Below are 14,079 nucleotides of genomic sequence, written 5' to 3'. Positions count from 1 at the left end.
GATCTCGTGCCGTTTGCTATCGCTTGCAGGACTGTACGTTGTACTAGTGCAGTGTGAAGGTCACTTTGCGGGGCCGCATCTCGCTTGCCACGACTGGCTACTACAGTCCGAATCATGTGCTCTTCAAGACTTTCCCTGCGCGCTCCGTCGTCTGGCGTACGCTTATAGCCTTTCCAATTGCGGCCATCTGTATTGCAAGATACTTCTTATGATCGGTAGCATATCCCGAGCTGAGGAAGCTTTGTGGTCTGAGTATATTTCAATTCCTGACCTCAGCCTCCACACGCGACGTTCAAGATGTGCTTTGGCGGGACTTCATATCCAGCGAAGCGTTCTTCAAAAATGCCCCAGGTGAAACTGATGGTGCGTTCCATGGTCCACTTTCACATGTCCGGGCATCGTCCTCTCATACCGGATCGGCAGCTGCGCAATACTCATCGGCCCACCACTCAAATGCTCACTCGGAGGCGTCAATTCTCCTCGAATATTCTGCGAAATGTCCTTTGCCACATTCTCCGGCGTTGCGCCTTTCGATGACAGAAGATACACTAACTTCGTGTATGCTGCTTCCGTTGTCATATCGTGTCCAAGTTGTATCCCAGCTTCGACGAGCTTTCGCGCAGGTTCATAGGAATCGCTCACGCTACCGTGAAGACATTGCGTGACGTTGACGATTACGACGCCGCGTTGAACGGCGGCTGAGAGGGCGGGGATTATTGCCAAAGGCATATTTCCCGCGCCAAAGGTTTCGAGTACTACGCCTTGGATTGTTTTCGGGGAGAGAATGGCTTCGATGATTTGGGAGGTGATCCCTGGCCAGACTTTGATAACGACGACTTTGGACGAGTCCATGACGGGGACTGCTTTTCCGACTTGTGGCGGTGGGTCGTGGAGCAGATTATCCCAGTGGACTACGATTCCGGTCTCAGAGACTGTGGCTAAGGGGCCGGCGTTGGGGCTTTCGAAGCCAGAGTAGGAACTTGCGCTGATCTTTGTGATTCGTGTTCCCCGTAGGAGTTTGTGGCCAAAGTAGACGCAGACTTCGGGGATTTTGAGGTGTGACGCGAGGACGATGGAGCCTAGGAGGTTGTCGGATCCGTCGGAGTCGGCGAAGAACATGCTTCGTTGGGCGCCGGTTAGGACTACGGTCTTTTGGAGGTTGTCCATCAGCATGAAGGAGAGTGCGGCGGAAGTGTATCCTAATGTGTCTGTGCCGTGGCAGATTACGAATGCATCGAAATTGTCTTCGTTGGCTCGGATAGTCTGTGCCAATTGATTCCAGGTTGGAGCATGAGCGGTTGAGCTGTCCAGTAGAGGATCGAATTCGAGCACAGAACAGCGCACATTCTCGCCGTTTCGGTCTCTTGGTAGTCGAAGTGTCGGGGCCTCGATCAATTTGCCGTGCTCGTTCGTAACTTTCGTAGATAATACCGGTGTGCCGTCGTCGTATGTAGGATTGTGTCGCAAGCATTCGTCGAGGAAAAGTTTCGATGTCACCAAGCCGTCTTCGGAGTCTTGCATGCAGATCGTGCCGCCGGCGACAACGAGAAGGATCTGAGGCTCATTTGAACTGTTTGTCGGTGTACTCGTCCCTCTGGATCCGCTCAAGTACGATCTTCTGTTTGCTGACACGAAGGACAGCAGCCTGTATATCCCGGACGACATGTCCGGCATTCTGGATGATGACGAGGTTGATGGCCTTGGAGACATGTGTATGGGAGCGTGATCTATGCTTGAGTAGTAGTAGAGTCTGACTAGATTCCGGAAAGAAAATAACTCTATCAAGAGATGCAAGGAAAGTGAATGGTCCTTATCAAGACCCGACAGGACAGAGCACGGGAAAAATCTTTTCAATCCTCACCGCGAAACCCAGAGTTTGCTCCATCTGGGGAAAGCTATGGCGTGTGTAGTGGACCAGCATTGAGAGCGGGCGTTTTGCGAACAAGGCCACAGTGAGCCCGAAGAGTAAGTGTAGGCGTGATAATGCAACGCTATGAGAAAGCTGTTACCCCTTCAAAATGCTCACTGGCTGCCGTGAGGTCAGGAGGCACGATGCACGTCGGAACAACTCGCAAAGCCGACAAAGGCCGTGCGCTGGCGCCAAGCAGAACCTGGCAGAAAAAGCCAGCGGTTGCACGACAAACGATTCGAAGCCGAGTCGGATTCGAGTCGACTCGAAGTTGGGGCTATCGGCTAGCGCGAGTTGTTATCGCACCAATCATACACCAGAGCTCTGGAGGTCTTGAATGTTCCTCTCCAAACGGATAACCCCTTTCAAGAGTTCCATTTCGACATCGGTCTTCCAGGTAAGCTCCATCATCCTTGCCCACAACTCACATGATGCAAACCAAAGTCCGCAAAGCGTCCGTTCGTGGTCGCTCCATTCTGGAAGCAACCCGCCGGACACTGGACAACTCACCAGTCGCTGTGCCAAATCTATTGGATTCTGAGCTACATGCGTGATCAAAGAGAGCCCTGACCCACACATACACATCTCAGTACAATTTGACTGCGAGTCGTAGTACCACAAGCTGACTTGGGGATGTAAAGCACAGATAGTTGCATTATTGCGTAGCATTTCGACATAATACATACGGGTATCGACGTTCCTGCCAAAGGCATCCGTTTCATCACGCACAGAAACATCATCTGACCGCTCCACCAACGATAAAGCATTGTTCGCGCGAAAGACCTTGCCATGTCGGCGTTACCTCCCTGCTCGTCGTGAGCATGTCTACTTCCCACTAATTTGTCCCTCGACAAAGTCCAACGCCTGTTCTTTCGAGACGACATCGATACTACTGGCCTTGTTCAGATAGCTGACACCGTAGCACTTCTCGGCAACGTGTAACATTTCCGGCCTGAACGTAGTGCAGATGAATTGCCCAGTCTGACTTGATTCTTGCAGAAGCTGGGCCACCGCCGTCCGGTACTGTGCGTCCAGATTGGCATCAATCTCGTCGAAGAGGTAGAAAGGTGCAGGATCTGAAGCCTGAATGGCAAACACAAGCGCCAGAGCGCACAGCGACTTTTGCCCTCCGGACAGCTGTTGGATGCGTTGCTGCTCGTCGTGCTTAGAGTTGAAGGAGACAGAAATACCAATGCCGATGTAGTTCTCCACGCTGTCCTTTTCGCGCCCTTCTTCATCGTCACTGTCGTCTTCTGCGCCTCCATTTGCCTGGCGATCGCTGCGACGCTGTATGATCAACCTGCCCATACCAGCCGGCACGAGCTTTTCAAAAATGGTGTGAAACTCCTTGCTGACCTGTCGGAAAGTTCGTTCGATGGCCTCATCTTTCCGCTGGTCAAGGACGTCAATGAGCTCCTTGATGGAGTTGTCACTGTTGTCTAGATCGCGACGACGCTTCTCGAGCTCCTCACGTTGACGCTCAAATTGTGCAAACTGCTCGAAGGCTTTCTTGTTGACGTGGCCGTACTTCTTGAGAGCTTCTTGTGTCTTGCGCAGGCGCTTCGTTGCGTTGTCAGAGCTGAGGTTCGCATATTGCGGTGTAAATGCAGCCTCCGGCAGCACGCCCAGATTGCGAATGGTTGCAAGCTCTTGGTTCAAGAGTGACTGGAATTGTCCCCGCCTCTCAGCACCCTTTTCAATTCTGTTCTGGTGACGACGAATGGCTTGTTCAAGCTTCTCTAGTTCCGCTTGCTGCTCAGTGCGCTTCGCCTCTAGGCTTTGCAATTCTTCCTGAGCACTCTCAATCGAGCCCTCGATCTCTTGCAGCTTCTTGTCGATACTGTTCAGCGTCTTGGTGGCTCGCTTGAGATCGCTGCTTCGATCCGTCAGCCTGGCATTGACCTTGCCGGTACTATCGGCATTAGCATCCAGATCTGCGCCTTGTAGTTCGTATAGTCGAGGTCGAAGATTGACGTTCAGGATGTCCTCAAGATTCCTCTTCTGAACCTCCAAGTCTGCCAGTTGGCGGCCAAGCTCTGCATATTGCTTCCTCAAATCAGGTAGCTGGCCATTCGCTGTATTCAGCTCCTGCTCTTCTTGGTTGCTCAGTGCTTTCTTAAAGTCTGCCTGCAACTCGGTCTGATAGCTACTGAGCTGGGTGCTGAGAGCACCCAATAAAGAGTCGAGGTTCTCAAATGAGCGTTGCTTGCTCTCAAGCTCGTCACGTCGCTTGTTCAAATCTTGCTCCTTACGTCTTAGCTCATCTCGAAGCGGACCGTAGCCTCCTTCAAGCTGCTCTCGCTTTTGCTCGATCTTCTGATAGTTAGTCCGAGCTTTGGTGACTTTTTGGTCAAGCTTCTCGAGCTCTTGCCGAATCTCATCTTTTCGGCCACTGACGCGTTCGAGCTCGGCGCGTGCGGTGACGAGCCGCTTCATGCAGTCAATGCGAGAGCGTTTTGTGTCATAATATCCACCTGTGAGCGCACCCTTCTTGTCCGATCGATCTCCGTCAGGGGTGATAGCACTGACCGAGTGACTGCGGGCATATTGAGCTGCAACCTGGAGGTTTGGGCATACGATAGTCTTGCCAAAGACTTGCTGCATCGCACTTTCGAACTCCGGATTGTACTTCAGTTTGCTGATCAATGGGACCGCATCGCTGGCCTTCGGAACATCGGCTGGTCGTGCTTTGATCCTGTTGAGTGGTGTAAAGGTCACTCGCCCACCTTTCTCGTGCTGAAGGACTTTGATGAGCTTTTCGGCAGTCTCGTCAGTGTCAACGACATAGTGGAACAAGGAAGCACCTGCAGTGACCTCCACTGCAGTCTTGTACTTTGGATTGCAATCGAAAAGTTCTCCGAGAGGGCCATACGCGCCCTCTATCTCTTGCTTCGCGACGATACGCCGGACTGATGCGAGACCACGAGCGGTATTGCTGTCCATTATGCCGCCCAAGCCCCTCTCGGCCTTGTCGTATTCCGCTTGTGCATTGTCAATGACAGTTCCGAGCTTGGCCTCTTCTCGCCAGAGCTCTCGACGTTGATCCTGGAGCTGTTCCGCCGCATCCTTCGCCTGCTGGACCTCTGAAGAAATATTTTGTTGCTCGTCGCCACGATTCTCGATTCGATGTCGCAATTCGCCAATGTCAGCTTCCAATTGTGAGATTTGCGACTCGAAATCGCTGATATCTTCTTCGGTCTGCATGCGGATAGCTTTTCTTGTGGCAAGACTTTCATTGATTGAGGCGATTTCCTGCTTCATCCAATCGTCGCGCTCTTTCTTGGTGCGGAATTGGTTGTGGCGTCCTTGTTTGGCATACAGACGTTGGACTGTGGCGTTGGCATCGTTGATTTGCTGCTGGATAGCTTTGTTCTCATCTTTCTTCGCTTGATACTGCGGCAACAATTGAGCAAGTTCGGATTCATGCTTCTTGATTTGTTTCTGCACATTGCGCAGCTCACTCGCACGTTGATCCTGCGCCTGCTGAGCCGTTGCTTGATTGTCTTGCATAGCTTGTACCTCCGATTCGATCTGTGCCTTACTTCGCGATATGTCAACACGCTCCTCCTTGTATTGTAATTGCTCCTGCGCAAGCAGCTTCATCTTGCCTTGGAGGCTGGTGATTTCGGCTTCGATCGCGTCCATCTGTTGTTCAGCGGCTTTCAGGTTGTCGCGGTTCTCTTCGTTTTGCTCCATTCCGCCATCGCGATCGTCGTCAATTCGTGCGATTTGTTCTTCCAGTCGCTCTTGCTCCTTGTGGTGAATCGTGTACTCAAGACACCTTCGCTCGCGGTCCTTTTCCTGGAATTGTCGCAGCTCTTCCTTCTCTTCTTCAAGCTCTCCTAGTCTGCCACGAATATGCTCAAGCAAATCGTCAATCTTGGCCCGCTTCTGCTTGGTCTCTTCCATGATCTTGAATGACTCTGCTCTTCTGCTCTCGTAGACACCAGTACCCGCCACTTCTTTCAACATATTCAGTCGCTCCTGATCTTTCATGTTCGTGATCGCCGTCACTCTGCCTTGAGGCACAATGTAGTACGGATTACTGCGACTGAAGCCGGCACTCTCGAGCAGACTCAGCACTTCCTGCTTGGTGGTATTTTTCCGGTTCAAGCTGTATTCGTCCTTCTTTTGCCCAATAGTTCGCCGCAAGATTACTTCGGGGGTGTTTGTCGGAAATCGCTCATCGCTGTTGTCGAAGATGAGTTCGACGTAAGCACTCATCACGGCTGAGCCGGTGCCTTCGTGGAGGAGTCCTTGTCGCTCCTCGCGACCAAGTTGCGTGTACTTGTCGCTGAGCACAAATCGAATTGCGGCGAAGAAGTTACTCTTGCCAGAGCCATTGCGCCCGACGATGACATTGTGTTTGGGAGAGAATGGCTCGATCACCGTTTGGTCCTTGTAGGACTTGAAGCCTTGGATGATGATCTGCTTGATATACATCGTGGGAGTGTTGAAGGCGCTCAACAGCGCACGCCCGAAGTGTCAACCAGCTCGACGCTGTGTTGTGAAGAGTCGTCGACGATCGGTCGCAAATGTTGTCGCATCAATCAGTGTTGCGATCGAAGTACGCGACCGCGTCGCGTTCTGAGGACCCACTTTCAGGTGGCCCGAGCGCCTTCCTCCCACCACCACGGCTCTCACCTCAGCTCACTTCACTTCATCAGCTGTTCCCTCTCGTGGCCAGAGTATCGGTGAACATTTGCGGCTTAGCATGGTGCAATTGTGCTGGATGTGAGCAGTGGATCCCTCTGACACTGTTCAGCGTGCTGTTGAACACCGCCGCAAGTTCCTCCGACGGCGAACGGCACGATCAATCTCTCCATCCTCCACTTTGCTTCCTGCCTGACTGCACATGCTCGCGGATCACAGAACGCTTGTCACACGGCCGAGGTACAGTGGTTGCATGGAACTGACAAAGGCTTACCAGCCGCGACAATTAGCACGTGGTAGAATTTTTTGCACAGCAGGCAGCTTTCAGATACGTCCGATTTGACCAGACAGCTCACTCGCAGTTCATGAATTCACCAACAATGGCATCCCTTCCTCAATCCATGCGAGCCTCACAATGTAGCGACCAGACGAAAGGCATCGATAAGGACATCCGCTACACTTCAGACGCATCACTACCTGCAGAAGCAGCGTCTCTTCCTGCAGACTCAGCGTTGGTGAAAGTGGCATACGGCTCTCCCAATCCAGTGGACTACAAGCTGCCAGAATCATCCATCTACAGCACTCTGAACATCAAGCAAAGACCATTCATTCCATGTGGCGACTTCGGGGGAACGATCGTATCGACCAATCTTCCCAACCTCAATCCTGGAGACCGCGTCTTTGGGCGTAGCGATCCTCCGCTGTTCGGCTCCTTGGCTGAATATGTTCTTGTTCAAGGTGTCGAAAATGTCGTCAAGCTCCCTGATGCAGTATCATTCCAAGATGGAGCAACGCTAGGAGTCGCTGGGCTCACGGCGTATCAATGCCTAGCACCAAACGTACAAACCGGCAACAAAGTTCTCATCAATGGCGGCAGCGGCGGGACCGGTACTTTCGCAATCCAGATCGCCAAAGCACTAGGATGTTATGTTACGACAACGTGCTCTTCTGCAAATGTCGAGCTGTGCAAACAACTGGGAGCGGACGAGGTCATCGACTATCGCAACACCGATGTCACAGCTCAGATGACACGACAAGGAACGCAATATGATCTCTTGGTAGACTGTGCCGGTACCCCTGCCATCTTCTGGAAATCATCAGCATATCTCAAGCCCGAAGGCCGATACATCACCATTGCTGCGACGTTGACTTGGGCATTTTGGTCTGAGATGTGGAAGATGATGTATCTGCCCATTTGGCTCGGTGGCGTACCACGCAAGGCAGAATTCTTGCGGCGTGTCACGAAGGCGGAAGACTATGCCCAACTTGCGCAATGGATTGCAGAGGGCAAGCTGAAGCCCGTGATCACAAAAACTTATGACCTCGAAGACGCCAAAGCCGCATTCGTGGAGCTCAAATCCGGCCGGACGAGGGGCAAAATTGTCGTCAGAATAGAGAAATGAATCTGAGAAAGAAGCACAGATCCACCGAAGCTGGTTCAGGACACTATCATATTCCTACATGCTCACCGATGACTCCCAACTACCTACCCGTAGTATCCACCAGGATACATTCCCCCCTTCGGCTTGTTCATTTTCTCGAAAGATTTATGCGCGTCCAACAGCCAGATCGATTCTGCACGAGGGCTACCCGACCAGCCACTTGGTGGACCAGAAGCACGAGTTATCTCGCGATCGAGGCCAGCACGCCAGCTGTCTTGCAGAAAACCTTTTCGGCCTGGATAAGAGTAATCGTGGGGTCCGCTATAGGTTGATCCCTTGCGAGGCATCATGGTTGCTGATTGACAGAGGGTCGCGTTGAGTTTGAGGAATGCGAGAGTGCGGGGGACAACGTTGTCAGGGGCTGCTAGATAGTGTTGCAAGGTGGAGCAGAAACAGAGCGCCGAAGGAGTATGTGTAGTGGAACGCTCTCGCTCTTCACTACATTGAGTACAGGACTCCGGCGTTATTCTGTTACGCCCGTGGCGATAAATGTTGCCACTGTTTGGCCACCACTTTCAAAAACGTTCACGACAGATGAACATCACCATGATACGTCAGTTGAGGAGACCCCATTCAGGTCAACACGATATTGTACTCCTACGAACTCAAGAACAACGCCCTAACTGCCTCTCTATCCATAGTACCCGCCAGGGTACATCCCACCCTGAGGCTGCTGAATACTCGAAAATTAGTTATTCGCTCCAATCAACCAAAATGCTTCCGAGCGAGGATTGCCAACCCAGCCACTTGGTGGACCAGAAGCGCGGGCTACGTCGCGATTGACTGACTGTCGCCAATTGCCTCGCTGGAAGCCTTGACGGCCTGGACCGAATAGTCGTGAGGCCCGATGTAGCCTGAGCCGTGATGGGGCATCATCGTTGCTGAGGGAGATGCGGTGAGTTTGGAAGAGTGAGAGTTTGGAAAATGGTGTTGTTAGGGGTTGCTAGACGTTTTACGAAGTGTCGAATGGCAGAGCAGAGGAGAGATTGAAAGCTATCTTTAGTATAGGGCTCACACTATTCACGCTGTCGTGTACAGGATGCGGCGAGATCCTGTCCTGCCCGTGGTGATCGACCTCGGTGTCATGCCGTCCCCGGGCTCAGATACACTTCTCACAGCGCAATATCACAAGTTGTTGAAGTCCTCGATGAAGAGCATGCGCATATTTGCAATCACAATCGATTCGTTCGCCAGTTTCGAGCGTTGCTTCGCACTAAACAGCTTATCTAAAACCATCCACCAGGATAGACGCCCCCTTGTGGCCTCTGCATTCCAATGAATGTGTTCCTCGCATCTTGCGTCCACGTTCTTTCAGCCCCAGGATGGCCCACCCACCCTGAAGGTTGTCCGCTTGCGCGGAGTTTGTTCACTTCGTTCATCGTCACGACGTGATTGTGCCCTCGAAAGGAGCCATCGTCAGGTCCGTAGTAGCCTTGTGGCATGGAGGGTATCGGTTGACCGCGGGTGCCTGGCCAGACTTACCAAGACATTACTGCTCAATGGGCTGCGTGTTTTGGTTGTGCAATAAGTTGGTGGAGTAGAAGCAGATCATGATTGAACGGGATCTTGGAGAAGACCTCTACATTAGATAGTACGTCTAGTCGTCGTGCAATTACCTTCACGGAAAGTAGTGAGGATTGAGGGCAATGCATCGCTGATGATCAGAGCCACTGCACGATACAATAGTACCCAGAGCATCAAGTATTGTGAAGCATATTGTTCTCGAAGCTGTGAACGATGCGAGTAGAGGTGGCGAGTCGGCTTTTGAATTCGTCCTCCAGCATACCATCCCGCGCTACACTTTCCAATGCCGTGAATGTGCTTTGGAAAAAAGCCATATATAGCGGCTGATCCATCAGCTCGACCGTCTCTCATCCACAGCACGAATTCCAGACCGAATCAGCCCCAGAGAAAAGTCCAGAATCATTCTCACGATAATCCAGGACAATCTACAACATGCAACCGTGGCCAGGTTCTCGTGGTCGACGCTTCTCTTCTGATGCACGTCTTCCATTCTATCGTGGGTTACAGGATCCGCGATTCCACTCGGGGATCTACCATCGCGAGGAGCAAGCCCTGGCGAACAACCTCCAACGCTATGGCCCAGAAGGTTCATGGTTGTATGAGTCGGCATATGGAGGTGAGAGAGGTGCGATGGCTGACCAACTGTGGTACGACAATGCCTTAAATCAGTTCATGGGCATGCAGATGCCAGGCGCAGGTGGGTATCCAGGAGGATGGTTTTAGCCATGTAGCAGCGGACCTTTTGAAATGACGTCGGAGCCATACAAATTTGGTAGGAAGTGATGATAGCAGCCTACCTACCTCAGCTGAGTGCCCTCCGCGCCTCACCGGTACTGCACTTTCTGGCCTCCTCTCTTCTCCAGCTTAGCTTGTCGCTTACTCTGCCCGCCCTGTGTAGCCGCAGGTTCGGTCGCACCACCGGGCATCATGCCTCCCATTCCAGTCTTGAATCCACTGTACGTGGTCCATGCGCTCCAGATGCTGTACAACGGGACGACGGCGTAAACCCACCACCCGTAGTCCCCAACCAGAGAAACGAGGGCAACGGTACCCCACGTCCAATACAGCACATCCCACATGAACTCAGTCAGTCCTTTGGCATCGAGGTCCTCGCCAGCTCGCTTCAGCTCTCCATCGACATAGGTAGGACGAGCAATGCGCTCGAACCAGAATTCGATGATGAGTGCGGGAGCATTGAACAGGAAGTAAAGGAAGAGATTCCGTCGACGGAAGACCAACAGGCTCAGGACCAGATACAGAGCATTGATGCCCAGGGAGATTTGATGGGTGCGGTTCAGCGTGGCCGCATTGGACTGTGCTTGTGTTTTCAATGCTTTCTGTGGAGTTTTGTCAATGCCGTGTTGTGCAGAGCCGGGGTGTCAACACTCACTTTGGCCATGGCGGTGGTTCGATCAGCGGAATGCGCTCAGTTGGGGTTGTCGCGTGAGTAGGAGCAGCAGTGCAGTAGAAGCAATGTAATGCATGCCGGTGCATCGGTCTTGGCGGTGGCTGGCTCGTGCTTTCCGGGGCGGGCGCATAAACAAAGTCGTCACTTCCTCCCGTAGCAACAAACAGCGCAACGGCGAGCACGCATTGCCTCGTGGCCCACCGACCGCTGCCTGCCTGCTTGCCTGCCTACTTTCCGCTGCCATGATTCGCTTCTCGGCAGTACACTAATCTTGCGCGCCATAGACCTTTCCCTGCTGCTGCTCCTCCTCCCACCGTCTTCTTCGACACGCCCGGCGCGGCACTCTACGCCTGACTTGAGACACGACACGACCTTCGACTGCGTGCTGCGCGACGCATGCTCAATGCACCACATTCAGGCTCCGACCCCTTCTGCATCCATAGCCTTTCTTGCCACCGCGCGCCATGTCGCCGTCCACGGGCATCGCTGTTTCCCAGCTGAAGCAGCTGATCTACTATCAACTCGATAACGACCTCCTCGACAACGCAAATTTCCTCGCCGGGCGCCTGCATGCTCTCGAGCCACGGAATCCCGATGCCGCGCACCTACTCGCTTTGACCTACTACCGCTCCTGCCGCTACAAGGCAGCCTTCGACTTTGCGACCAAGTTCGGTTCCACAGGTCGCCACTTGGGATGCGCCTACGTGTTTGCGCAATCATCATTACATCTGGGACGCTATTCGGAAGGTGTGACTGCCCTCGAGAAGTCACGCGCGCAATGGGCAGGGAGAAATGATTGGCAAAAACATTCGGAGACCACACGGCGGCATACGCCAGACGCTCCTGCTGTGCTGACCCTGTTGGGTCATCTACATCGAGCGAATGCCAACTATGTCAAAGCGGGTGATGCGTACCTGGAGGCGCATAAGCTCAACGCTTTCACCTGGGATGCATTCGACGGCCTGTGCAAAATCGGCGCAGATCTGAAGACAGAGAACATGTTTAAGGCTGCAGGAGACCTTCCTGGGATCTCAGAAGGCTCGGAAAGTGCATCTATCTATGTGGACAAAGATTCCCGGCTCCCGCTTGCTTCTCAGCCCAGCTTCCCTGTGGGTAGTTTTATGGACGATCCGTTCGTGCTTGGGAGCAAGGCTGGATCTGAGGATGCGTTTGGGAGGATCAAGGGTAAGCTTACGGCAGGAAATGCAGTACGGCCAGTACTTTCGGAATGGGATACGCCGACCGGTAATATCGTGATGGCGGATGATGACTTCCCCACCGAAGAGAGCGACGTGTTTGTGGACCCCCCAGCGGCACCTGTACGGCGTCCGCGGCCAGGACAGCAGTTCGAGGATCGCGCCCGGCCCTCACAGCGAGCGGGCACTGTTTCTCAGGATCCTGCGGAAGAGCTCCAGCAAGCTCCTCGAAAGCCAAGCGCTGGCGGGCAAAAGCGCACGGCATCTGGCGCGCCGCCACCATCCACTACAGACTCGGGTCCGCCGAGAAGGAGCAATCGGCTGTTTACGCAGGCTACATCGACCAGGACTACACGTTCCACGGCAGACACTGCATCTACAGCTGCCGCGCGAGCTGATAGAGCATCTCGCACCGCGAAAGCAGCCACGGGCACGAAAGGTAGGACCGGTCCACAGGTTGGTCGCGTCGTTAGTGGCAACAGAAAGATTATGCCCTCGGATGATCGAGAAAAGGAGAAGGAGAAGCGCACCCTCAGCAGAACCATGGACCGTGGCGCCGTTCTGCCCCCAGCCCCGTCTGCTGTGGTGCAGCTGAAGCTCCCCCCTGCACCCTCAGAAGAAGAATTGAAAGCCGAGCGGCGGGCCATGTCTTCGTTACTTGACAATTTCCGGCAGCTGGCGGTAGGCTTCCAGGGCGCGGCTACCTTCCAGCTGGAGGACGCGGTCATGGCATTCCGCTCTCTCCCTTCTGCGCAGCGCGAAACCCCGTGGGTGCTGGCACAGCTAGGAAAGGCTTATCACGAACAACAGGACTACAAGGCTGCTGAAGAATGCTTCGCGAAGTTGATCAAGATGCAGCCTTCACGCATTGAAGACATGGAGATTTACTCCACCGTTCTCTGGCACCTGAAGAAGGAAACTGCTTTGGCCATGCTGTGCCGCGTTCTGCGCGACAACCATTTCGATGCACCGCAGACATGGGTGGCTGTCGGCAATGCCTTTTCCCTTGCTCGCGAGCATGATCAGGCCATTAGCGCCTTCAAACGTGCGACGCAACTCGACGAGAGCTTCACATATGCTTGGACGCTGATGGGCCACGAATACATCGCCAATGAGGCCTTCGACTCCGCTGTCACCGCTTTCAGACGCGCTGTCGCAATCGACTTCCGACACTACAATGGTTGGTACGGCCTTGGCAAGTGCTTCGAGCGCATGGGCAAGAATGAGGACGCAGAAATCCACTACAGGAAAGCTGCTGCCATCAATCCCACCAACAGTACTTTGCTGGTCTGTATCGGTGTCGTACTGGAACGTATGCGGAATAAGAAGGGTGCGCTGGCGAATTATACCAAGGCTCTGGAACTCGCTCCTTCTTCTGCCCTTGCGAGATTCAAGAAAGCAAGAGTTTTGATGCATATGAAATACTACCCGCAGGCACTGGACGAGCTGGAAATCTTGCGTGATCAGGCGCCTGACGAGGCGAATGTGTGGTTCTTACTGGGCAAGTGCTACAAGGGTCTTCAGGAGAAGGGCGAGGCTTTGCGTGCTTTCACGACGGCGCTCAATCTTGATGTGAAGGTGAGCATAAATATAGTATGCAAAGTTTTGGGGTCATGCTAACGAAGTATTCAGGCCGCACCGTTCATCAAAGAAGCCATGGAAGCTCTTGATCAGGACGAGGACGATGATAGTGATGATGACTGAGCAAGGATCGATCTGTTCTGCGATCTGTGCTGGCGTTTCAGGGACAGAAACAATGGGAAAGGGATAGCAAAAGCGAGCATGTTCTTGGATCGATGGGAGCACGGACAAGAACGATTGCATAGAGGCATGGTGTGTAATGTTGATTCCAGGCGTGCTTTCGTGGTTTTGGTCGGAGGCTTCAGGGTGGACTTGTTGGCCCTGAGTAACCTCAAGAAGCAAGGCGTTCAGGTGGATTTTTGCAAA

General features: G+C 53.2%; 5 protein-coding genes across 5 annotated transcripts; 2 read left to right on the top strand and 3 right to left on the bottom strand.

The window, feature by feature from the left end:
• Nucleotides 1-336: 336 nt before the first annotated feature.
• On the bottom strand, nucleotides 337-1,710 carry CKM354_000839100 (uncharacterized protein; the record flags this gene model as incomplete). The annotated part of the gene is made up of 1 exon (XM_044803763.1): nucleotides 337-1,710. One exon carries the CDS (start codon nucleotides 1,708-1,710, stop codon nucleotides 337-339), a length of 1,374 nt encoding a protein of 457 aa, XP_044659698.1.
• A 1,024-nt stretch (nucleotides 1,711-2,734) lies between these two features.
• CKM354_000839000 (uncharacterized protein) lies at nucleotides 2,735-6,352 on the bottom strand (the record flags this gene model as incomplete). The annotated part of the gene is made up of 1 exon (XM_044803762.1): nucleotides 2,735-6,352. The coding sequence occupies one exon, from the start codon at nucleotides 6,350-6,352 to the stop codon at nucleotides 2,735-2,737; it is 3,618 nt and encodes a 1,205-aa protein (XP_044659697.1).
• A 590-nt stretch (nucleotides 6,353-6,942) lies between these two features.
• On the top strand, nucleotides 6,943-7,965 carry CKM354_000838900 (uncharacterized protein; the record flags this gene model as incomplete). The annotated part of the gene is made up of 1 exon (XM_044803761.1): nucleotides 6,943-7,965. The coding sequence occupies one exon, from the start codon at nucleotides 6,943-6,945 to the stop codon at nucleotides 7,963-7,965; it is 1,023 nt and encodes a 340-aa protein (XP_044659696.1).
• Nucleotides 7,966-10,352: 2,387 nt separating this feature from the next.
• On the bottom strand, nucleotides 10,353-10,927 carry CKM354_000838800 (uncharacterized protein; the record flags this gene model as incomplete). Its single annotated transcript, XM_044803760.1, has 2 exons — nucleotides 10,353-10,865; nucleotides 10,919-10,927. 2 exons carry the CDS (start codon nucleotides 10,925-10,927, stop codon nucleotides 10,353-10,355), a joined length of 522 nt encoding a protein of 173 aa, XP_044659695.1.
• Nucleotides 10,928-11,400: 473 nt separating this feature from the next.
• On the top strand, nucleotides 11,401-13,836 carry CKM354_000838700 (anaphase promoting complex subunit CDC27; the record flags this gene model as incomplete). Its single annotated transcript, XM_044803759.1, has 2 exons — nucleotides 11,401-13,710; nucleotides 13,765-13,836. The coding sequence occupies 2 exons, from the start codon at nucleotides 11,401-11,403 to the stop codon at nucleotides 13,834-13,836; spliced, it is 2,382 nt and encodes a 793-aa protein (XP_044659694.1).
• Nucleotides 13,837-14,079: the final 243 nt, after the last annotated feature.

The sequence above is a fragment of the Cercospora kikuchii genome (genome assembly GCF_019650295.1).
Source record: "Cercospora kikuchii DNA, contig_00005, whole genome shotgun sequence".
Lineage (NCBI taxonomy): Eukaryota > Fungi > Ascomycota > Dothideomycetes > Mycosphaerellales > Mycosphaerellaceae > Cercospora > Cercospora kikuchii.
This window is presented reverse-complemented; position numbering and strand designations above follow the sequence as displayed.